Source organism: Aphelocoma coerulescens, chromosome 4, assembly GCF_041296385.1.
Source record: "Aphelocoma coerulescens isolate FSJ_1873_10779 chromosome 4, UR_Acoe_1.0, whole genome shotgun sequence".
NCBI classification, from domain to species: Eukaryota; Metazoa; Chordata; class Aves; order Passeriformes; family Corvidae; genus Aphelocoma; species Aphelocoma coerulescens.
The window spans coordinates 77,642,555-77,666,448 of NC_091017.1; the positions used below are offsets into that span (position 1 = coordinate 77,642,555).

General features: G+C 62.7%; 2 protein-coding genes across 3 annotated transcripts in view; both read right to left on the bottom strand.

Moving 5' to 3' along the window:
* The window catches only part of VPS16 (VPS16 core subunit of CORVET and HOPS complexes), a 49,145-nt gene extending 29,128 nt beyond the window's left edge, over positions 1-20,017 (bottom strand). The window contains exons 1-14 of the mRNA XM_069014821.1: positions 19,875-20,017; positions 18,820-18,908; positions 18,652-18,746; positions 16,274-16,402; positions 12,183-12,327; positions 10,345-10,460; positions 9,071-9,193; positions 8,697-8,752; positions 6,102-6,191; positions 4,527-4,621; positions 3,389-3,465; positions 3,161-3,292; positions 1,336-1,463; positions 1,203-1,238 (exon numbers count right to left, since the gene is read on the bottom strand). Of these exons, the coding sequence (XP_068870922.1) occupies positions 1,203-1,238; positions 1,336-1,463; positions 3,161-3,292; positions 3,389-3,465; positions 4,527-4,621; positions 6,102-6,191; positions 8,697-8,752; positions 9,071-9,193; positions 10,345-10,460; positions 12,183-12,327; positions 16,274-16,402; positions 18,652-18,746; positions 18,820-18,908; positions 19,875-19,927 (1,364 nt within the window). The 5' untranslated portion in view covers positions 19,928-20,017. The remainder of the gene's footprint in view (positions 1-1,202; positions 1,239-1,335; positions 1,464-3,160; positions 3,293-3,388; positions 3,466-4,526; positions 4,622-6,101; positions 6,192-8,696; positions 8,753-9,070; positions 9,194-10,344; positions 10,461-12,182; positions 12,328-16,273; positions 16,403-18,651; positions 18,747-18,819; positions 18,909-19,874) is intronic.
* A 1,119-nt stretch (positions 20,018-21,136) lies between these two features.
* Positions 21,137-23,836, bottom strand: NAT8 (N-acetyltransferase 8 (putative)). 2 transcript variants are annotated; one of them, XM_069014822.1, is made up of 2 exons: positions 23,453-23,836; positions 21,137-22,339 (listed from the first exon to the last, which is right to left on the bottom strand). In XM_069014822.1, exon 2 carries the CDS (start codon positions 22,329-22,331, stop codon positions 21,672-21,674), a length of 660 nt encoding a protein of 219 aa, XP_068870923.1. In that variant the 5' UTR covers positions 22,332-22,339; positions 23,453-23,836; the 3' UTR covers positions 21,137-21,671. The 2 variants fall into 2 exon arrangements, with proteins under 2 accessions (XP_068870923.1, XP_068870924.1); XM_069014823.1 differs by lacking the exon at positions 23,453-23,836 and adding an exon at positions 23,117-23,196.
* Positions 23,837-23,894: the final 58 nt, after the last annotated feature.

Sequence of the window (23,894 nt, forward strand, 5' to 3'; positions counted from 1 at the left end):
GGGATGGGGATTTTGGGATGGGGAATTTGGGATGGGGACTGTGGGATGAGGATTTTGGATGAGGATTTCAGGATGAGGATTTCGGGATGAGGATTTTGGGATGGAGACTGTGGGATGAGGATTTTGGGATGAGGATTTCAGGATGAGGATTTTGGGATGGGGATTTTGGGATGGGGACTGTGGGATGAGGATTTTGGGATGAGGATTTTAGGATGGAGACTGTGGGATGAGGATTTTGGGATGGGGATTTTGGGATGGGGATTTTGGTATAAGGATTTTGGGATGGGGACTGTGGGATGAGGATTTTGGGATGAGGATTTTGGGATGAGGATTTCAGGATGGAGACTGTGGGATGAGGATTTTGGGATGGGGATTTTGGGATGGGGATTTTGGTATAAGGATTTTGGGATGGGAAATGTGGGATGAGGATTTTGGGATGAGGAATGTGGGATGGGGACTGTGGGATGAGGATTTTGGGATGGAGACTGTGGGATGAGGATTTTGGGATGAGGATTTCGGGATGAGGATTTCAGGATGAGGATTTCGGGATGAGGATTTTGGGATGGAGACTGTGGGATGAGGATTTTGGGATGGGGATTTTGGGATGCAAATTTCGGGATGGGGACTGTGGGATAAGGATTTTGGGAGGGGAATTTGGGATGGGAAATGTGGGATGAGGATTTCGGGATGGGGACTGTGGGATGAGGATTTTGGGATGGGAAATGTGGGATGAGGATTTTGGGATGAGGATTTCGGGATGGGGATTTCGGGATGGAGAATGAGGATGAGGATTTTGGGATGAGGATTTCGGGATGGGGATTTTGGGATGGAGAATGAGGATGAGGATTTGGATGAGGATTTCGGGATGAGGATTTTGATATGAGGATTTTGGGATGAGGATTTCGGGATGGGGATTTCGGAATGAGGATTTCGGGATGGGGATTTTGGATGAGGATTTCGGTATGAGGATTTCGGGATGAGGATTTCGGATGAGGATTTCGGTATGAGGATTTCAGGATGAGGATTTTGGGATGAGGATTTTGGGATGGGGATTTCGGGATGAGGATTTTGGGATGAGGATTTCGGGATGAGGATTTCAGGATGAGGATTTCGGGATGAGGATTTCGGGATGAGGATTTCGGGATGGCGAATGAGGGACGCAGGATCTGGGCTGGGAGCCGTGGGAAGGCTCGGCCCCTCACCTGTCCAGCAGCACCTCGATGGTGAGCTGCTTGTATCTGTAGGGACGGTCAAGGCCCATTTGGGATCACAGCCACCCCGAGCCACCCCAGCCCGCTCCCAGCCCGCTCCCAGCGGGATGTCCCAGTAGGATACTGGGTGAAGGTGAGCGGGATCCCGATCTGGTAGTCCCGGACGGCGTTGAGGACCCGCAGGTCCTGGCACATGCGCACGAACCCGTCCGGGGGGAATTTATCCAGGAAGCACTTCCCGAAGGAAGCTGCCTGTGGGATCGGGGGAGAATCAGGTCATGGGGAGCCGGGGTTAATGGGATTGGGGTCCCCTTGGCTTTGTGGGACTCTCTGAAGTCCCTGCTTTGGGTGTGGAGTCCCAGGGACTGGGATTCCCAGGATTGGGATCCCCTTGGCCACCCCGCTGCTCTTTTGGGATGAGCGGGACTCTCTGGTGTCCCTGCGCCAGATTTGGGGTCACAGGGATTGGGGTTAATGGGATGAGAGTGCCTTTGGCTCTGTGGGACTCTCTGGTGTCCCTGTTCCAGGTTTGGGGTCACAGGGACTGGGATTCACAGCATTGGGATCCCCTTGGGATCTGTGGGACCCTCTGGTGTCCCTGCGCCAGATTTGGGGTTCCAGGCACCAGGGTTAATGGGATGAGAGTGCCTTTGGCTCTGTGGGACCCTCTGGTGTCCCTGCTCCAGGTGTGGGGTCACAGGGACTGGGATTCACAGCATTGGGGTCCTCTTGGGATCTGTGGGACTCTCTAAAGTCCCTGTTCCATGTTTGGGGTCCCAGGGACTGGGATTCACAAGATTGGGATCCCCTTGGGATCTGTGGGACCCTCTGGTGTCCCTTCCCCAGGTGTGGGGTCACAGGGATCTGGGGTTAACGGGATTGGGGTCCCCTTGGCTCTGTGGGACCCTCTGGTGTCCCTGCTCCAGGTTTGGGGTCCCAGGGACTGGGATTCACAAGATTGGGATCCCCTTGTGATCTGCGGGACCCTCTGGTGCCCCTGCTCCAGATTTGGGGTCACAGGGACCGGGGTTAATGGGATGAGAGTGCCTTTGGCTCTGTGGGACCCTCTGGTGTCCCTGCTCCAGATGTGGGGTCACAGGGTCTGGGGTTAATGGGATTGGGGTCCCCTCGGCTCTGTGGGACCCTCTGGTGTCCCTGCTCTGAGTGAGGGGTCCCAGCAGACTGGGATTCACAGCATTGGGATCCCCTTGGGATCTGTGGGACCCTCTGGTGTCCCTGCTCCAGGTGTGAGGTCACAGGGATTGGGGTTAATGGGATTGGGGTCCCCTCGGCTCTGTGGGACCCTCTGAAGTCCCTGTTCCAGGTTTGGGGTCACAGGGGACTGGGATTCACAGGATTGGGATCCCCTTGGGATCTGTGGGACCCTCTGGTGTCCCTGTTCCAGGTGTGGGGTCACAGGGATTGGGGTTAATGCGATTGGGGACCCCTTGGGATCTGTGGTGTCCCTGCTCCAGGTGTGGGGTCCCAGGGACTGGGATTCACAGGATTGGGATCCCCTTGGGATCTGTGGGACTCTCTAAAGTCCCTGTTCCGTGTTTGGGGTCACAGGGACTGGGATTCACAAGATTGGGATCCCCTTGGGATCTGTGGGACCCTCTGGTGTCCCTGTTCCAGGTGTGGGGTCCCAGGGACTGGGATTCCCAGGATTGGGATCCCCTTGGGATCTGTGGGACCCTCTGGTGTCCCTGCTCCAGGTGTGGGGTCCCAGGGACCGGGGTTAATGGGGTTGGGGTCCCCCAGCTGCAGCGAGCCGTGGTGCTGGCCTGGCAGCCGCCTGGTGCTCGCGGGAAGCTGCCTGCGGGATCAGGGGAAAATCCCTCAGGAAAATCCTTCGGGAAAACCCTTCAGCTCCAACCCCCTTCCTCCCCTTCCTCCTCCTCCTCCTCCTCCTCCTCCTCCTCCTCCTGCAGCTGCCGCTCCCGGCTCACCCTCAGCAGGGATTTCTGGGTGTCGGGCTCGTGCTCGTAGCCCGCGGCCTCGATGCACTGGCCCACGGCCTCGGGAAGCAGCTGCTGCTCCCGGATTTCCCGCAGGTACTCGTCGGCCTTCTGGCTCTCCTTCTGCAGGGAAAACGGGAACGGGGCACCCCGTGGCACAGGGAGCCCTCGGGATGCCACCCCGGGGGGTATCTGGGAAGGGGGAACGGACGGATGTACCTCGTATTCCTTCTGCGCCTCGAGGAGCAGAGCGCCCGGAGCCATGGAGGCGATCCGGAAAATCTCCTGGCTGGCTTCTGCAGGGATTGGGAGAGGGCACGGCTGAGGGGCTGCTCCAGCTCACAGCTGGCACCTGGTGCCACTTCCATGAGCTGGCAGCATCCTCCAGTAGTGGCATCGTGGAATGGGTTGGGTGGGATCTTAAATCCCGTCCCATTCCAAGCCCAACACTTTTCCCAATTCCCAGCTGGATCCAAGCCCCAGTGCCCAACCTTGGGCACTGCCAGGGATCCAGGGGCAGCCCCAGCTGCTCTGGCAATTCCAGCCCAGCCCCTCCCCACCCTCCCAGCCAGCAATTCCTTCCCAACATCCCAGCCCAAGCTCCCCTTTCCCACTGGGAAGCCATTCCCTGCCTCCTGGCCCTCCAGCCCTTGGCCCCAGTCCCTCTGCAGCTCTCCTGGAGCCCCTTTAGGCCCTGCAAGGGGCTCCCAGCTCTCCCTGGCTCCTTCCCTTCTCCAGGGGAGCATTCCCAGCTCTCCCAGCCTGATCCAGAGGGGCTCCACAATCCTGGAATGCTTTGGGTGGGAAAGGACCTGGAATCCCATCCCACTCCATCTGTGGCAGGGACACCTCCCTCTATCCCAGCTGGATCCAAGCCCCAGTGTCCAACCTGGCCTTGGACATTCCCAGGGATCCAGGGGCAGCCCCAGCTGCTCTGGCAATTCCATTCCCAGCAATTCCATTCCCAAATCCCACCCCAAGCTCCCCTTTCCCACTGGGAAGCCATTCCCTGCCTCCTGTCCCAAATCCCTTATCCCAAATCCCTTATCCCAAATCCCTCTGCAGCTCTCCTGGAGCCCCTTTAGGGACTCTGAGGATTCCCTGGAGTTCTCCCTTCTCCAAGTGAACTTTCCCAGCATTCCCAGCCTGGCTCCAGAATCCCGGACTGGTTTGGGTGGGAAGGGACCTGGAATCCCACCCAGCCCCACCAGGGACACCTCCCACTATCCCAACTTTCTCCAAGCCCCATCCAACCTGCCCTCGGAGCCTTCCAGGGATGGAGCATCCAGAGCTTCTCTGGGAATTCCTGGGCCAGCTTTCCTTATCCCAGGTGCCCAGGAGGGCAGGGAAAACTCACCTGGGATCTCGTGCAGGAACTCGTGGGAGGTGCGGGACAGGATCCGGACCCCGTCCAGCTCGGGCACCAGGTGGGAATCCTCATCCAGGACAAAGCTGTGCTCCTGCTAAGGGTTCCAGGGACACCACGGAGGGAAGGGAGGAGGGAAAAGGGGGAAGGGAAAAGGGGGAAGGGAGAAGGGGGAAGGGAAAAGGGGGAAGGGAAAAGGGGGAAGGGAAAAGGGAGAAGGGAGAAGGGAGAAGGGAGAAGGGAGAAGGGGGAAGGGGGAAGGGAAAAGGGGGAAGGGAGAAGGGGGAAGGGGGAAGGGAGAAGGGGGAAGGGGGAAGGGGGAAGGGGGAAGGGAAAAGGGGGAAGGGAAAAGGGAGAAGGGAGAAGGGAGAAGGGAGAAGGGGGAAGGGAGAAGGGGGAAGGGGGAAGGGGGAAGGGGGAAGGGGGGAGGGAAAAGGGGGAAGGGGGAAGGGAAAAGGGGGAAGGGGGAAGGGAAAAGGGGGAAGGGGGAAGGGGGAAGGGAAAAGGGGGAAGGGAAAAGGGGGAAGGGAAAAGGGGGAAGGGAAAAGGGGGAAGGGGGAAGGGAGAAGGGAAAAGGGGGAAGGGGGAAGGGGGAAGGGAGAAGGGAAAAGGGAAAAGGGAAAAGGGAAAAGGGAAAAGGGAAAAGGGAAAAGGGAAAAGGGAAAAGGGAAAAGGGAAAAGGGAAAAGGGAAAAGGGAAAAGGGAAGGGAAGGCCGTGGGATGGGGAAGGGACCTGGGAGCACCCCTGGGGACGGGAAAAGGACCTGGGAGCCAGAGTAGGAGTTGGGAGCATCCCAGGGGACAGGAAAGGACCTGGGAGCATCCCATGGGATGGGGAAAGGACCTGGGAACATCTCAGGGGATTGGAAAGGACCTGGGAGCATCCCACAGGACAGGGGATGGACCTGGGAGCACCCCAGGGGACAGGGAAGGAGCTGGGAGCACCCCAGGGGACAGGGAAGGAGCACCCAGGGGACAGGGAAGGGCCTGGGAGCACCCCAGGGGACAGGGAAGGAGCATCCCAGGGGACAGGGAAGGAGCACCCAGGGGACAGGGAAGGAGCACCCCAGGGGACAGGGAAGGAGCTGGGAGCATCCCAGGGGACAGGGAAGGAGCACCCAGGGGACAGGGAAGGAGCTGGGAGCAGCCCAGGGGACAGGGAAGGACCTGGGAGCACCCAGGGGACAGGGAAGGAGCAGCCCAGGGGACAGGGAAGGAGCACCCAGGGGACAGGGAAGGAGCTGGGAGCACCCCAAGGGACAGGGAAGGAGCATCCCAGGGGACAGGGAAGGAGCACCCAGGGGACAGGGAAGGAGCACCCAGGGGACAGGGAAGGAGCTGGGAGCACCCAGGGGACAGGGAAGGAGCACCCAGGGGACAGGGAAGGAGCTGGGAGCACCCAGGGGACAGGGAAGGAGCATCCCAGGGGACAGGGAAGGAGCACCCAGGGGACAGGGAAGGAGCACTCAGGGGACAGGACACCGAGGGCACCCCGCAGTGCCGGTGCCAGAGGAGGTGGCAGCAGCACGTGGAGGGCCCAGGATGTCCCCTCTTCCCAAAGGATACCGGATGCACTCCGAGGAATTGCCCACCACCATCAGCTGCCGCTCCCAGGCCAGCACCACGGCTCGCTGCCGGCTGCGGGGCCGCGTGCACCTGCGGGACCCCAATCCCGTTAACCCCGGACCCTGGGACCCCACACCTGGAGCAGGGACACCAGAGGGTCCCACAGATCCCAAGGGAACCCCAATCCCGTTAACCCAGGTCCCTGGGACCCCACACCTGGGGAAGGGACACCAGAGGGTCCCACAGATCCCAAGGGGACCCCAACCCCATTAACCCCGGACCCTGGGACCCCACACCTGGAGCAGGGACACCAGAGGGTCCCACAGATCCCAAGGGGACCCCAACCCCATTAACCCCGGACCCTGTGACCCCACACCTGGGGAAGGGACACCAGAGGGTCCCAAAGATACCAAGGGGATCCCAATCTTGTGAATCCCAGTCCCTGGGACTCCACACCTGGGGAAGGGACACCAGAGGGTCCCACAGATCCCAAGGGGACCCCAATCCCATTAACCCTGGACCCTGGGACCCCACACCTGGGGAAGGGACACCAGAGGGTCCCACAGATCCCAATGGGACCCCAACCCCATTAACCCTGGACCCTGGGACCCCACACCTGGAGCAGGGACACCAGAGGGTCCCACAGATCCCAAGGGAACCCCAATCTCGTTAACCCCAGATCCCTGGGACCCCAAACCTGAAGCAGGGACTTTAGAGTCCCACAGATCCCAAGAGGACCCCAATGCTGGGAATCCCAGTCCCCTGGGACCCCAAACATGAAGCAGGGACAGCAGAGGGTCCCACAGATCCCAATGGGACCCCAACCCCATTAACCCCAGTCCCTGGGACCCCACACCTGGAGCAGGGACACCAGAGGGTCCCACAGATCCCAATGGGGACCCCAACCCCATTAACCCCAGACCCTGGGACCCCACACCTGAAGCAGGGACTTTAGAGTCCCACAGAGCCCAAGAGGACCCCAATCCTGTGAATCCCAGTCCCCTGGGACCCCAAACATGAAGCAGGGACACCAGAGGGTCCCACAGATCCCAATGGGACCCCAACCCCATTAACCCGGGTCCCTGGGACCCCACACCTGGGGAAGAGACAGCAGAGGGTCCCACAGATCCCAAGGGAACCCCAATCCCGTTAACCCCAGATCCCTGGGACCCCAAACCTGAAGCAGGGACTTTAGAGTCCCACAGATCCCAAGAGGACCCCAATCCTGTGAATCCCAGTCCCCTGGGACCCCAAACATGGAGCAGGGACACCAGAGGGTCCCACAGATCACAAGGGGACCCCAACCCCATTAACCCCAGATCCCTGTGGCCCCAGAGGATCCCACAGAGCCGGGGAGACCCCAATCCCATTAACCCCAGATCCCTGTGGCCCCAGAGGGTCCCACAGATCCCAAGGGGACCCCAACCCCATTAACCCCAGATCCCTGTGACCCCAAACCTGGAACAGGGACACCAGAGGGTCCCACAGATCCCAAGAGGACCCCAATCCCATTAACCCCAGATCCCTGTGACCCCAGAGGGTCCCACAGATCCCAAGGGGACCCCAATCCCATTAACCTCAGATCCCTGTGACCCCAAACCTGGAACAGGGACACCAGAGGGTCCCACAGATCCCAGGGGATCCCAATCCCATTAACCCCAGATCCCTGTGACCCCAGAGGGTCCCACAGATCACAAGGGGACCCCAATCCCATTAACCCCAGATCCCTGTGACCCCAGAGGGTCCCACAGATCACAAGGGGACCCCAATCCCATTAACCCCAGATCCCTGTGGCCCCAGGGGGTCCCACAGATCCCAAGGGGACCCCAACCCCATTAACCCCCGATCCCTGTGACCCCAAACCTGGAACAGGGACACCAGAGGGTCCCACAGATCCCAAGAGGACCCCAATCCCATTAACCCCAGATCCCTGTGGCCCCAGAGGGTCCCACAGATCCAGGGAGACCCCAATCCCATTAACCCTAGATCCCTGTGGCCCCAGAGGATCCCACAGAGCCGGGGAGACCCCAATCCCATTAACCCCAGATCCCTGTGGCCCCAGGGGGTCCCACAGATCCCAAGAGGACCCCAATCCCATTAACCCCAGATCCCTGTGGCCCCAGGGGGTCCCACAGAGGCAAGGGGACCCCAATCCCATTAACCCCAGATCCCTGAGACCCCAGAGGGTCCCACAGATCCCAAGAGGACCCCAATCCCATTAACCTCAGATCCCTGTGACCCCAAACCTGGAACAGGGACACCAGAGGGTCCCACAGATCCCGGGGGATCCCAATCCCATTAACCCCAGATCCCTGTGACCCCAGAGGGTCCCACAGATCCCAAGGGGACCCCAACCCCATTAACCCCAGATCCCTGTGGCCCCAGAGGGTCCCACAGATCCCAAGGGGACCCCAATCCCATTAACCCCAGATCCCCGTGACCCCAAACCTGGAACAGGGACACCAGAGGGTCCCACAGAGCCAGGGAGACCCCAATCCCATTAACCCCAGATCCCTGCGGCCCCAGAGGGTCCCGCAGAGCCGAGGGGAGCCCAAGGAAGGCTGGGGGTGCCAGGTGGGCACTGCCAGCGCTCACCAAACCATCTGCCTGGGCGGGGATCGGATGCCGGTGCTGAACTCGCAGAACTTTTCCTGTGGGAGAGCAGAGGGGTCAGGGACGGGCACTGGGAATGTGGGGTGGGCACTGGGAATGTGGGGTGGGCACTGTGCCACCAGAAGGTCCCCCAGATCCCAAATCCCGCTCTGGAAGGAAGCAGGGCTCCGAGCAAGGTGGGCAACACTCCTCAATCTGGGGCTGCGAACGGCCAACAGCTGGATTTGGGGCACAGGGAAGGCAGCGGCACCAGCTCTGGGGTTCTGCCAGGATATGGGGTGGCCTGACCCCCCCCCCCCCTCCTCGGGGACCCCCCAGAACCTCTCAGGGACCCCTCCCAGGCCGGGTGAGCTCACCTTGAGCGAGGCCATCCCCATCCAGACGGTGCCGGAGTCGCAGAAGAGGGCGAGGTGCCGGTGGGTGAAGGACACGGCCATGTGCAGGAACGGCCCCGCCGAGGGGCTCAGCCCGGGGGGGCTCTGGGTGGGACACGGGGGTCACGGGGGGACACCGAGGGCACCCCCAGAGTGACCCCGGAGCGGCAGGGCCAGAGCAGGGGGAGCCCCTTCCCGCCCTGCCCCGCTTTCCACGCCGGTGCTTGGGAGGGGCTGGGGGAGAGCGGGGGGAGGGGGGCTGGGAGCATCCCATGGGAGAGGGGAAGGACCTGGGAGCATCCTATGGGATGGGGAAAGGACGTGGGAGGAGCCTGTGGGACGGGGAAAGGACCTGGGAGCATCCCAGGGGATGGGGAAAGGACCTGGGAGCATCCCATGGGATGGGGAAAGGACGTGGGAGGAGCCTGTGGGACGGGGAAAGGACCTGGGAGCATCTCATGGGACAAGGGAAGGACCTGGGAGGATCCCATGGGACAAGGGAAGGACCTGGGAGCATCCCATGGGATGGGAAAGGACCTGGGAGCATCCTATGGGACAGGAAAGGACCTGGGAGCATCTCAGGGGACAGGGAAAGGACCTGGGAGCATCCTATGGGACAGGAAAGGAGCTGGGAGCATCCCAGGGGACAAGGGAAGGACCTGGGAGGATCCTATGGGATGGGGAAAGGAGCTGGGAGCATCCCATGGGATGGGGAAAGGACCTGGGAGCATCCTACAGGATGGGGAAAGGACCTGGGAGCATCCTATGGGACAAGGGAAGGACCTGGGAGCATCCCAGGGGACAGGGAAAGGACCTGGGAGCATCCCAGGGGATGGGGAAAGGACCTGGGAGCATCTCATGGGACAGGGAAAGGACCTGGGAGGATCCTATGGGACAGGAACGGACCTGGGAGCATCTCATGGGATGGGGAAAGGACCTGGGAGGATCCTATGGGATGGGGAAAGGAGCTGGGAGCATCCCATGGGATGGGGAAAGGACCTGGGAGCATCTCATGGGACAGGAAAGGAGCTGGGAGCATCCCAGGGGACAGGGAAAGGACCTGGGAGCATCCCATGGGACAAGGGAAAGGACCTGGGAGCATCCTATGGGACAAGGGAAGGAGCTGGGAGCATCCTATGGGACAGGGAAGGAACTGGGAGCATCCCATGGGACAAGGGAAGGAGCTGGGAGCATCCCAAGGGACGTTGGGGACAGTGGGGCCCCGGGCGCGCGGCGCCATCCCATCATTGGCTCACCAGCACGGAGCAGGAGGTGCTGTCCAGCAGGAAGAGCTCCTGTCCCACGGCCAGGAGCACCACGGTCACCCTGTCCTGGGCCAGCACGGCCCAGCACGGCGGGGGCTGCTGCAGCCCTGCGGGGACACAGCCACGGCCCTGGGCACACGCACGGACACGGGGATGGACAGACGGACACCGGGACAGAGGGGATGGACAGAGGGACATGGGGATGGACAGAGGGACACGGACACGGGGATGGACAGGGGGACACGGGGACGGGGATGGACAGGGGGACAGGGATGGACAGGGGGACACGGGGACGGGGATGGACAGAGGGACACGGGGATGGACAGACGGACACGGGGATGGACAGAGGGGACATTGGGACAGGGATGGACAGAGGGACACAGGGATGGGCAGAGGGGATGGACAGAGGGACAGGGATGGACAGAGGGACAGGGATGGACAGAGGGGACAGGGATGGACAGAGGGACACAGGGATGGACAGAGGGACACGGGGATGGACAGAGGGACAGGGATGGACAGAGGGGATGGACAGAGGGACATGGGGATGGACAGAGGGGATGGACAGAAGGGATGGACAGAGGGGATGGACAGAGGGACATGGGGATGGACAGAGGGGACAGGGATGGACAGGGGGACACGGGGATGGACAGAGGGACACAGGGATGGACAGGGGGACAGGGATGGACAGAGGGACACGGGGACAGGGATGGACAGAGGGACATGGGGATGGACAGAGGGGATGGACAGAGGGGATGGACAGAGGGACACGGGGATGGACAGAGGGGACAGGGATGGACAGAGGGGATGGACAGAGGGGACAGGGATGGACAGAGGGGACATGGGGATGGACAGGGGGACACGGGGACACAGATGGACAGAGGGACACAGGGACAGGGATGGGAAGAGGGGACAGGGATGGACAGAGGGGATGGACAGAGGGGACATTGGGACAGGGATGGACAGAGGGACACGGGGATGGACAGAGGGACATGGGGATGGACAGGGGAATGCACAGAGGGACACAGGGAACACAGGTGGGACACAGGGATGGACAGAGGGACACGGGGACAGGGATGGGCAGAGGGGACAGGGATGGACAGAGGGGATGTACAGGGGGATGGACAGACGGACATGGGGATGGACAGAGGGATGGACAGGGGGATGGACAGATGGACATGGGGATGGACAGAGGGAACAGGGGGATGGACAGAGGGACACGGGGATGGACAGAGGGGACAGGGATGGACAGAGGGGATGGACAGAGGGACATGGCGACAGGGATGGGCGGAGGGGACAGGGATGGACAGAGGGACACGGGGATGGACAGAGGGACATGGGGACAGGGATGGACAGGGGGATGGACAGAGGGACACAGGGATGGAGAGAGCGATGGACAGAGGGACATGGGGATGGACAGAGGGGACAGGGATGGACAGAGGGGGATATGGGGATGGACAGAGGGACACAGGGACAGGGATGGACAGGGGGACACAGGGATGGATAGAGGGGATAGGGATGGACAGAGGGACACGGGGATGGACAGAGGGACACGGGGATGGACAGGGGGACATGGGAATGGACAGGGGAATGCACAGAGGGACACAGGGACAGGGATGGACAGAGGGACATGGAGATGGACAGAGGGGACACGGATGGACAGGGGGACACAGGGATGGACAGAGGGACATGGAGATGGACAGAGGGACACGGGGATGGACAGAGGGGACAGGGATGGACAGGGGGACACGGGGACGGGGATGGACAGAGGGATGGACAGAGGGACACAGGGATGGACAGGGGGACACGGGGATGGACAGGGGGACACCCACCGGGAACCTCGGGCAGGCGGCGCAGCTTGAGGTCGTCGATGTTGGTGGCCAGGGAGAAGCGCAGCGCTCCCGTCAGGATGGCCACGCCCGTCCCGAACTCCGTGTGGAAAACCTGCGCCTCCAGCACGTGGTTCTGCAGCACCTCCTGCGGCGGGATACTGGGGATACTGGGGATACTGGGGATACTGGGGATACTGGGGATAGTGGGGATACTGGGATACTGGGGATAGTGGGGATACTGGGGATAGTGGGGATACTGGGGGCACTGGGGATAGTGGGGATACTGGGGGCACTGGGGATAGTGGGGATAGTGGGGACACTGGGGATACTGTGGATACTGGGGATAGTGGGGATACTGGGATACTGGGGATACTGGGGATACTGGGGATACTGGGGATACTGGGGATACTGGGGATAGTGGGTGCACTGGGGATAGTGGGGATAGTGGGGATACTGTGGATGCTGGGGATACTGGGGATAGTGGGGATACTGTGGATACTGGGGATAGTGGGGATACTGGGATACTGGGGATACTGGGGATACTGGGGACACTGGGGATAGTGGGGATAGTGGGGATAGTGGGGATAGTGGGGATACTGGGATACTGGGGATAGTGGGAATACTGGGGATACTGGGGGCACTGGGGATACTGGGGATACTGGGGATACTGGGGATACTGGGGGCACTGGGGATAGTAGGGATACTGGGGATACTGGGGATACTGGGGATACTGGGGGCACTGGGGATAGTGGGGATACTGGGGATACTGGGGATACTGGGGACACTGGGGACACTGGGGATAGTGGGGATAGTGGGGATAGTGGGGATAGTGGGGATAGTGGGGATACTGGGATACTGGGGATAGTGGGAATACTGGGGATACTGGGGATACTGGGATACTGGGGACACTGGGGATACTGGGGAACCTGGGGATACTGGGGATACTGGGAATACTGGGGATACTGGGGATACTGGGGGCACTGGGGATAGTGGGGATACTGGGGATAGTGGGGATACTGGGGATAGTGGGGATAGTGGGATACTGGGGATACTGGGGGCACTGGGGATACTGGGGATACTGGGGGCACTGGGGATAGTGGGGATACTGGGGATAGTGGGGATACTGGGGATACTGGGGAACCTGGGGAACCTGGGGATACTGGGGATAGTGGGAATACTAGGGATACTGGGGATGCTGGGGATGCTGGGGATACTGGGGATACTGGGGATACTGGGGGCACTGGGGATAGTGGGGATACTGGGGATAGTGGGGATAGTGGGGATACTGGGGATACTGGGGATAGTGGGGATACTGGGGATACTGGGGATACTGGGGATACTGGGGACACTGGGGACACTGGGGATAGTGGGGATAGTGGGGATAGTGGGATACTGGGGATACTGGGGATAGTGGGGATAGTGGGGATACTGGGGATACTGGGGATGCTGGGGATGCTGGGGATACTGGGGATACTGGGGATACTGGGGATACTGGGGATACTGGGGGCACTGGGGATAGTGGGGATACTGGGGATAGTGGGGATAGTGGGGATACTGGGGGCACTGGGGATAGTGGGGATACTGGGGATAGTGGGGATACTGGGGGCACTGGGGACACTGGGGATAGTGGGGATAGTGGGGATACTGGGGATACTGGGGATACTGGGGGCACTGGGGATAGTGGGGATACTGGGGATAGTGGGGATACTGGGGGCACTGGGGATAGTGGGGATACTGGGGATACTGGGGATAGTGGGGATAGTGGGGATAGTGGGGATACTGGGATACTGGGGATACTGGGGATACTGGGGATACTGGGATACTGGGGATAGTGGGGACACTGGGGATACTGGGGATAGTGGGGATAGTGGGGATACTGGGGATAGTGGGGATACTGGGGATGCTGGGGATGCTGGGGATACTGGGGACACTGGGGACACTGGGGAACCTGGGGAAACTGGGGATACTGGGGATACTGGGGATAGTGGGGATAGTGGGATAGTGGGGATAGTGGGGATAGTGGGGATACTGGGGATACTGGGATACTGGGGATAGTGGGGATAGTGGGATAGTGGGGATAGTGGGGATAGTGGGGATACTGGGGACACTGGAGATACTGGGGACACTGGGGATAGTGGGATACTGGGGATACTGGGGATACTGGGATACTGGGGATAGTGGGGATAGTGGGGATAGTGGGATAGTGGGGATAGTGGGGATACTGGGGATAGTGGGGATAGTGGGGATAGTGGGGATAGTGGGGAACCTGGGGAACCTGGGGAACCTGGGATACTGGGGATACTGGGATACTGGGGATAGTGGGGATACTGGGGATACTGGGGACACTGGGGACACTGGGGGCACTGGGGATACTGGGGGCAGTGGGACACGGGGACAGTGGGACACTGGGGACACTGGGGACCCTGGGGACACTGGGGCACTGGGGATACTGGGGATACTGGGGACACTGGGACACTGGGGACACTGGGACACTGGGGACACTGGGGATACTGGGGACACTGGGGATACTGGGACACTGGGGATACTGGGGACATTGGGGACACTGGGGGCACTGGGGACATTGGGGACACTGGGGACATTGGGGACACTGGGGGCACTGGAACACTGGGACACTGGGGGCACTGGGACACTGGGGGCACTGGGGACACTGGGGGCACTGGAACACTGGGACACTGGGGGCACTGGGACACTGGGGGCACTGGGGATACTGGGGACAGTGGGACACTGGGGATACTGGGGATACTGGGGATACTGGGGACACTGGGGCACTGGGGACACTGCGGGCATGGGGACACTGGGACACTGGGACACTGGGGATACTGGGGATACTGGGGATACTGGGGATACTGGGGACACTGGGGGCACTGGGGACACTGGGGATACTGGGGACACTGGGGATACTGGGGATACTGGGGATACTGGGGACATTGGGGACACTGGGGGCACTGGGGACATTGGGGACACTGGGGGCACTGGAACACTGGGACACTGGGGGCACTGGGACACTGGGACACTGGGGATACTGGGGACACTGGGGACACTGGGGGCACTGGGACACTGGGGGCACTGGGGACACTGGGACACTGGAACACTGGGGACACTGGGGACACGGGGATACTGGGGATACTGGGGACACTGGGGCTCGGCTCAGGCACGCAGCGAGGAGGGCAATGCTCTGCCCTCCGGGATGGATCCCAGCTCGTTCCCGAGGGATGGGCCAGCCCCGGGCTCCCCGCGGTGCCCCAAGGGGTCGATTCCGCATCCCCCAAAGCCCGCCCGGGACATCTGCCAAGAGGCAGAGCGAGGGGGAAACGGAACAGAGCAGATCCGGGGTGGGAAAGCGGGAAGGGATTCCTGGCTGGGCTGGAATTCCCTGAGAAGCTGCGGCTGCCTCTGGATCCCTGCGAGTGCCCAAGGCCGGGCTGGGCATTGAGGCTTGGAGCACCCTGGGATGGTGGGAGGTGTCCCTGGGATGGTGGGAGTGTCCCTGGGATGGTGGGAGTGTCCCTGGGATGGTGGAAATGTCCCAGGGATGGTGGGAGTGTCCCTGGGATGGTGGGAGGTGTCCTTGGGATGGTGGGAGGTGTCCTTGGGATGGTGGGAGGTGTCACAGGGATGGTGGGAGTGTCCCTGGGATGGTGGGAGTGACCCTGGGATGGTGGGAAGTGTCCCTGGGATGGTGGGAAGTGCCCCAGGGATGGTGGGAGGGGTCCCTGGGATACTGGGCGGGGTCCCTGCCCACGGCAGGGGTGGAATGGGGCAGGGGTGGAATGGGACGGGGGTGGAATGGGACGGGGTGGAATGGGACGGGGTGGAATGGGACGGGGGTGGAATGGGGCGGGGGTGGAATGGGACGGGGTGGAATGGGACGGGGTGGAATGGGATGGGGTGGAATGGGACGGGGTGGAATGGGGCAGAGGTGGAATGGGACGGGGGTGGAATGGGATGGGGGTGGAATGGGACGGGGGTGGAATGGGACGGGGGTGGAATGGGACGGGGGTGGAATGGGACGGGGGTGGAATGGGACGGGCTGTGAGGTCGCTGCCCCGTCCCGGCGCCCGTTCCCTCACGTTTCCCATGCTGAAGTGCCGCTTGAACTCGCAGAACAGGTTGTAGACCAGCACGGTCCCGTCCTCCTGGATGCACAGCAGGTCCTCCCCCGCCGTCCAGCCCAGGTGCACCAGGTGGCCGCTCTTCCACTGGGAATGGCACGGGAAAGGGTCGGCTCCGGGGTGCTCCGGACAGCCCCGAGCCAGGGATGTCCCTCCCGTGGGGTCAGCGGGCGTGGTTGAGGTCTGACAGCTTGTCCAGAGGTTGGACACCTTGTCCAGAGGTTGGACACCTCACTTGGAGGTCCAACACCTCATCCCAAGGTCTGACACCACATCCCAAGGTCCAACACCACATTCCAAGGTCCAACACCTCATCCCAAGGTCTGACACCACATCCCAAGGTCCAACACCTCATTCCAAGGTCCAACACCTCATCCCAAGGTCCAACACCTCATCCAGAGGTCCAACACCTCATCCCAAGGCCTGACTCATCATCCCAAGGTCTGACACCTCATCCAAATGTCCAACACCTCATCCCAAGGTTCGACACCTCATCCCAAGGCCTGACCCATCATCCCAAGGTCTGACACCTCATCCAAATGTCCAACACCTCATCCCAAGGCTTGACATCTTATCCCAAGGTCCGACACCACATCCCAAGGTCCAACACCTCATCCCGAGGTCCAACACCTCATTCCAAGGTCCAACGCCTCATCCCAAGGCCTGACTCATCATCCCAAGGTCTGACACCTCATCTAGAGGTCCAACACTTCATCCCAAGGTCCGACACCTCATCCCAAGGTCCGACACCTCATCCCAAGGTCTGACACCGTATCCCACGGTCCAACACCTCATTCAAATGTCCAACACCTCATCCCAAGGCTTGAAATCTTATCCCAAGGTCCGACACCACATCCCAAGGTCCAACATCTCATCCAGAAGTCCAACACCACATTCCAAGGTCCAACACCTCATTCCAAGCTCCAACACCTCATCCCAAGGCCTGACCCATCATCCCAAGGTCTGACACCTCATCCAGAGCTCCAACACCTCATTCCAAGGTCCAACACCTCATCCCAAGGTCCAACACCTCATTCCAAGGTCCAACACCTCATCCAGAGGTTCAACACCTCATTCCAAGGTCCAACACCTCATCCAGAGGTTCAACACCTCATCCCACGGTCCAACACCTCATCCCAAGGTCCAACACCACATCCCAAGGTCCAACACCTCATCCCAAGGTCCAACACCTCATCCAGAGGTCCAACACCTCATCCAGAGGTTCAACACCTCATCCAGAGGTCCAACACCATATCCCAAGGTCCAACACCTCATCCCAAGGCCTGACCCATCATCCCAAGGTCTGACACCTCATCCAAATGTCCAACACCTCATCCCAAGGCTTGACATCTTATCCCAAGGTCCGACACCACATCCCAAGGTCCAACGTCTCATCCAGAAGTCCAACACCTCATTCCAAGGTCCAACACCTCATCCCAAGGTCTGACACCGTATCCCACGGTCCAACACCTCATCCAAATGTCCAACACCTCATCCCAAGGCTTGACATCTTATCCCAAGGTCCAACACCACATCCCAAGGTCCAACATCTCATCCAGAAGTCCAACACCACATTCCAAGGTCCAACACCTCATCCCAAGGCCCAACACCTCATTCCAAGGTCCAACACCTCATCCCAAGGCCTGACCCATCATCCCAAGGCCTGACCCATCATCCCAAGGTCTGACACCTCATCCAGAGCTCCAACACCTCATTCCAAGGTCCAACACCTCATCCCAAGGTCCAACACCTCATTCCAAGGTCCAACACCTCATCCAGAGGTTCAACACCTCATCCCAAGGTCCAACACCTCATCCCAAGGTCCAGCGCCTCATCCCAAGGTCTGACACATCATCCAAATGTCCAACACCTCATCCCAAGGCTTGACATCTTATCCCAAGGTCCAACACCTCATCCCGAGGTCCAACACCACATCCCAAGGTCCAACACCTCATTCCAATGTCCAACACCTCATCCCAAGGCCTGACCCATCATCCCAAGGTCTGACACCTCATCCCAAGGTCCAACACTTCATCCCAAGGTCCGACACCTCATCCAGAGGTCCAACACCTCATCCCAAGGTCCAACACCTCATCCAGAGGTCCAACACCTCACCTGCCCTGGCTCTACTCCAGGTCCCTGCAGCCATGGCACCTCTCCCGGTCCCTCCACTGCCCCGTGTCCGCCCCAGCCCCAGGCAGGAGAAGGGAGGACGTTCCTGGGGCTCCAAACCCCATCCCATCCTCCTCTCCCATCCCTCGGCAGCTCCCTCTCCCCTTTGATCCCACATCCCTGTCCCCCACAAACGCGGGGGTGTTCGTCCCCTCCCGCCTCACCGGGACACTGGCCAGGAGCAGCCCCGAGGCCGAGTAGATCTCCAGGAGCGGGCGGGCGCTGGGGGTCTTCTCCCGCCGGGAATTCCTCAGCAGAGCTGGGGAACGAACGTTCCCTGAGCCATCACCGGCACCGCCCCGGCTCGGGGGGCTCAGAGGGGCTGCACCCACCTATGGGACCCCCGTATGGGGCCGCTGCCACCACGCAGTCCCGCAGGTCCTCCCGCAGCCCCCATTCCATGGAGTACAGCTCCAGCTTCCTGCCGGGACACGGATGGAGGGAGGGAGGGATGGAGGGATGGATGGATGGAGGGATGGATGGATGGAGGGAGGGATGGATGGATGGATGGATGGAGGGAGGGAGGGATGGATGGATGGATGGATGGATGGATGGATGGATGGATGGATGGAGGGAGGGAGGGATGGATGGATGGATGGATGGATGGATGGATGGATGGATGGATGGATGGATGGATGGATGGAGGGATGGATGGAGGGATGGATGGAGGGATGGAGGGATGGATGGATGGATGGAGGGATGGATGGAGGGAGGGATGGATGGAGGGATGGATGGATGGATGGATGGATGGAGGGATGGACGGACGGACGGACAAGTGGCAGGCGCAGGGATGGCGGGCCACGGATGGTGCCCACCCCCAGCCAGCCCTGGGACCCCCCTGATAGACCCCAGGAGCCCCGAGATCCACAGACATCCCGGGAACCCCTCAGACTGTGCCAGCAGCCCGGGGCCACCGCAGGACCCCCTCCAGCCAACCCCAAAATCCATGGGCACCACGAGACCCCTCCCAGCCAACCCCAAAATCCATGGGCACCACGAGACCCCTCCCAGCCAACCCCAAGACCATCCCAGGACGCCTCACGACAGCCCTGGGACCCCTCAACCACCCCCGGGACCTCCTTCCCAGCCATTCCCAAGATCCACGGGCACCACGAGACTCCTCCAAGCAGCCTCAAGACCCCCCCGGAAACCCCCGGGACCCCCCCAACCACCCCAGGACTCCCGATCCCCCCAGAACCCCCGAACCAGCCCCAGAACGCCCCCCGACCACCCCCGGGATCCCATTCCCAGCCCTGGCATCCCCCCGAGCACTCCCGGGACCCCTCTCCCAGCCCCGAGACCCCCAAACACACCCGGGACCCCTCTCCCGGAGAGCCCCGGGACCCCCGAGCAGCCTCGGGCCGGTTCCGCCCCCGCCGCCCCTCACCGGTAGAAGGTCTCTTCGCCCAGCGGGTTCCAGTTGGCCGTGTAACAATCCATGGCGCGGCCGGGGCGGGGTGAGGGGGAACCGGGACCGGGATCGGGACCGGGAGCGGGATTGCGACCGGGGGGTCCCGGCGCTTCCCTCAGCCGCGCCACGCCCCTCACGTCACGCCGTGACGCCAGGCTGGCCGCCGCCATCTTGGGTAAGGGCACGGGCGGGTGAACGGGGAACCGCCGCCATCTTGGGTGAGGGCAGAGAGAAAGGGGAACCGCCGCCATCTTGGGTGAGGGCAGCGAGAAAGGGGAACCGCCGCCATCTTGGGTGAGGGCAGCGGGAAAGGGGAACCGCCGCCATCTTGGGTGAGGGCAGCGGGAAAGGGGCACCGCCGCCATCTTGGGTGAGGGCAGAGAGAAAGGGGAACCGCCGCCATCTTGGGTGAGGGCAGAGAGAAAGAGGAACCGCCGCCATCTTGGGTGAGGGCAGGGGGAAAGGGGAACCGCCGCCATCTTGGGTGAGGGCAGCGGGAACGGGGAACCGCCGCCATCTTGGGTGAGGGCAGCGGGAAACGGGAACCGCCGCCATCTTGGGTGAGGGCAGGGGGAAAGGGGAACCGCCGCCATCTTGGGTGAGGGCAGCGGGAAAGGGGCACCGCCGCCATCTTGGGTGAGGGCAGAGAGAAAGAGGAACCGCCGCCATCTTGGGTGAGGGCAGCGAGAAAGGGGAACCGCCGCCATCTTGGGTGAGGGCAGCGGGAACGGGGAACCGCCGCCATCTTGGGTGAGGGCAGCGGGAAACGGGAACCGCCGCCATCTTGGGTGAGGGCAGGGGGAAAGGGGAACCGCCGCCATCTTGGGTGAGGGCAGGGGGAAAGGGGAACCGCCGCCATCTTGGGTGAGGGCAGAGGGAAAGGGGAACCGCCGCCATCTTGGGTGAGGGCAGAGAGAAAGAGGAACCGCCGCCATCTTGGCTGAGGGCACGGGCGCTGTCCCCCCCAAATGTCGCCTGTCCCCAAAGGTTTCCCCTCTCCCCCAAGATCTCCGTTGTCCCCCAGCGTGTCCCCAGCTCCCTCAAGGTGCCCCCTTATCCCCAAAGGTGCCCCCAGGACGTCCCCTGTTCCACCAAGATGTCCCTCAAGGTATCCCTTCTTTCCCAAGGTACTCGCTGTCCCCAAAGGCACCCCTTGTCCCCCAGAGTGTCCCCCAAGCTGTCCTTTACCCCCATGGGGTGTCCCCCGTCCCCCAAGACGTCCCTTGTCACACACAGCGTTCCCACAGGTCTCTCTTTATTTCCCGCTGCTGGAAATCCGGGAAGGGCCGCGGCGCTGGCTCCTGCGCCGGGCTGGGGATCGGGGCTGCCATGGTGGTGCTTCGCGTGCCAGGGCTGGAGTGCTGTGCCGGAGTCCCGGAGTTCGGGTGCCAAGGCGCTGCCACACGTGCTGCGGTCGGGGTGCCCCGGCAGCGCCACACGTGCCAGGTTGGGGTGCCGCGGCGGCGCTCCGTGTCCCGGGATCGTGGTGCCGTGCCGGTGCTGCTGTGCCAGGATTGGGGTCGGAGCGCTGGGGTGAGGCCTCGTGTCCTGGGGCCGGGTTTGGGGTGCCATAGCAGTGCCTCGCGCGCCAGGGTTCGGGTGCCACGGCAGCGCCTCATGTCCCGGCCTCACGGTGCCACGGCCGTGCTGCTGCGCTGGGGCTGGAGCTGGGGTGCCACGGCACTGCCTCGTGTGCCAGGTTCGGGGTGCCGCGCTGTCCCGTGGCGCCGTGGCAGTGCCACCCGTGCCGGGCCCCCGGCGCCCCTCGGGCCCTTACTTGGTGCCATCGCCCAGGTCGCGGCGGTAGTGGAAGATCTGGAAGTTCAGCATGGTGCCCAGCAGCGAGGGGTAGGACATGCCCACCCTGCGGAAGCCCTGCCCCTCGTAGAGCCGCTGCGCCGCCACCTGCACCATGGAGGTGCCGAGCACCACGGCGCCGTAACCGCGGGCGCGGGCGAAGCCCAGCACCTCCTGGCACAGCGCCCGCGCCAGCCCGCGGCCCCGGTGCTCCCGGCTCACCGACATCCTCTTCAGCTCCAGCTCGCCGCGGCCCGCGGGCACCGCCGCCACCATGCCCACCACGGCGCCGCCCGCCTCGGCCACCCAGAAGCAGCAGTCGGGCGGGCGCAGGTAAGCGCCGGGCACGTCGCACAGGTCGGTGCCCAGCGCCTCGCGCACGTACTCGGCGCTGAGCGAGCGCACCAGCACCCAGAGCAGCACCAGCGCCAGGGCCACGGCGCCCAGCCCCAGCACCCAGGAGCCGGCGGCCGCCCGCGCGGCCACGAACACGGCCAGCAGTGCCAGCCGTACCCGCGCCGAGCGCAGCACGTGCCGGAAGCCGGCCGGGGCGTGCTCCAGGATGCCACGGGCGAACAGTGCCCGCACCGCCTCGTAGTCCTGCTCCCGGTACTGCCGGATGCGGAACGACGCCATGGGGGCACCTGTGGGGTGGGATAAGGGGCGGTCAGGGAGGTGCCATGGGTGGGGATGCCCGGGGTAAAACTGATGCCATCCTTGGGGTGGTACAGGGGGGTCAGGGCAGGGCCCACCTCCACAGGGACCCCCCAGGGTACCCCCAGACTCATCCCTGGGGTGGCACAGGGGGGTCAGGGCAGGGCCCACCTCCACAGGGACCCCCCAGGATACCCCCAGACTCATCCCTGGGGTGGCACAGAGGGGTCAGGGCAGGGCCCACCTCCACAGGGACCCCCCAGGGTACCCCCAGACTCATCCCTGGGGTGGCACAGGGGGGTCAGGGCAGGGCCCACCTCCACAGGGACCCCCCAGGATACCCCCAGACTCATCCCTGGGGTGGCACAGGGGGGTCAGGGCAGGGCCCACCTCCACAGGGACCCCCCAGGGTACCCCCAGACTCATCCCTGGGGTGGCACAGAGGGGTCAGGGCAGTGCCCACCTCCACAGGGACCCCCCAGGATACCCCCAGACTCATCCCTGGGGTGGCACAGAGGGGTCAGGGCAGTGCCGGTGCCCCTCCCACCCGGGGGTCCCCCGAAAGCAGCAGGGAAACAGATGGGGGGGGTCCCTTCCTCCCTTTGATGGGCCCCCATCGGGGGGGGGGGGGTTCACCCCCGAGCCCGGCTGGGCAGGGGGTTTAAGCGGGGCACGCAGGGTGGGCACCAGGGGCTGTGGGGGGCACAGAGGGGAACAGCAGCAGGATCTGGGGGTGCCCCACCCCTCCCCGGGTCCTCAACACTCACCGGGAGCCGCGGCACCACCCGGCCCGGGCAAAGGTGGGCAGCCCGTGGGCACCGTCCTTTGCCCGCCGTGGCGGGACGGAGCGGGGCAAAGGGACACGGGGCGGGGCACGAGGGGACACGAGGGGACAGAAGGGGACACGAGGGGACAGAAGGGGACAGACCCCCCCCCCCGGGGCCGCTCGGGGCTTGGGGGGCTGAGCCAGGCTGGGCACAGCGAAGGAGTCGGGGATCCCCAAACCCCGCACGGCCTCACCCCCCCCCCCCCCACCTCCCTTCCCGGGCTGCCGGCACCCCCTCCCCAAAAGAAACCCCAAATCCGCTCCCTGCCCCCCCCACCTGCTGCTACCGGCGCTGTCGCTCCTCAAACCGGGGCCAGCGGCTGTGCAGCTCCTCGGGGCAAACCGGGGGGTCCCTCACCGGCCGTGGGGGGCTCGGTGACCCCTCCCCAGCACCACGCGGAGGGGCTTTTTTTTTTTTGGGGGGGGGGGCGGGGTGTCTCTTTGTTTCCGCAGCCGGCCGCTCCCAGCGCTGGCAGACGCCGGATGCGTTCAGCCCATTGTTGTGCGGCCCTTGGGGTGCGAGCTCGGGCAGGTTTGGGGGGGGGCTCTGGTGATAGCCCGGCAGCGAGGGACCCCCAATTTGGGCCGTGCCCAGGCCGGCGGAGGCTCCGGCGGGCGCAGGCGCCGAGCGGGAAGTGCTGCCCCTGCCGATGTTGGATGATGCCGTAAACCCATCCCGGGAAGGTTATGGGGTCACGGGGAGGGGGGAAACTGGGGGG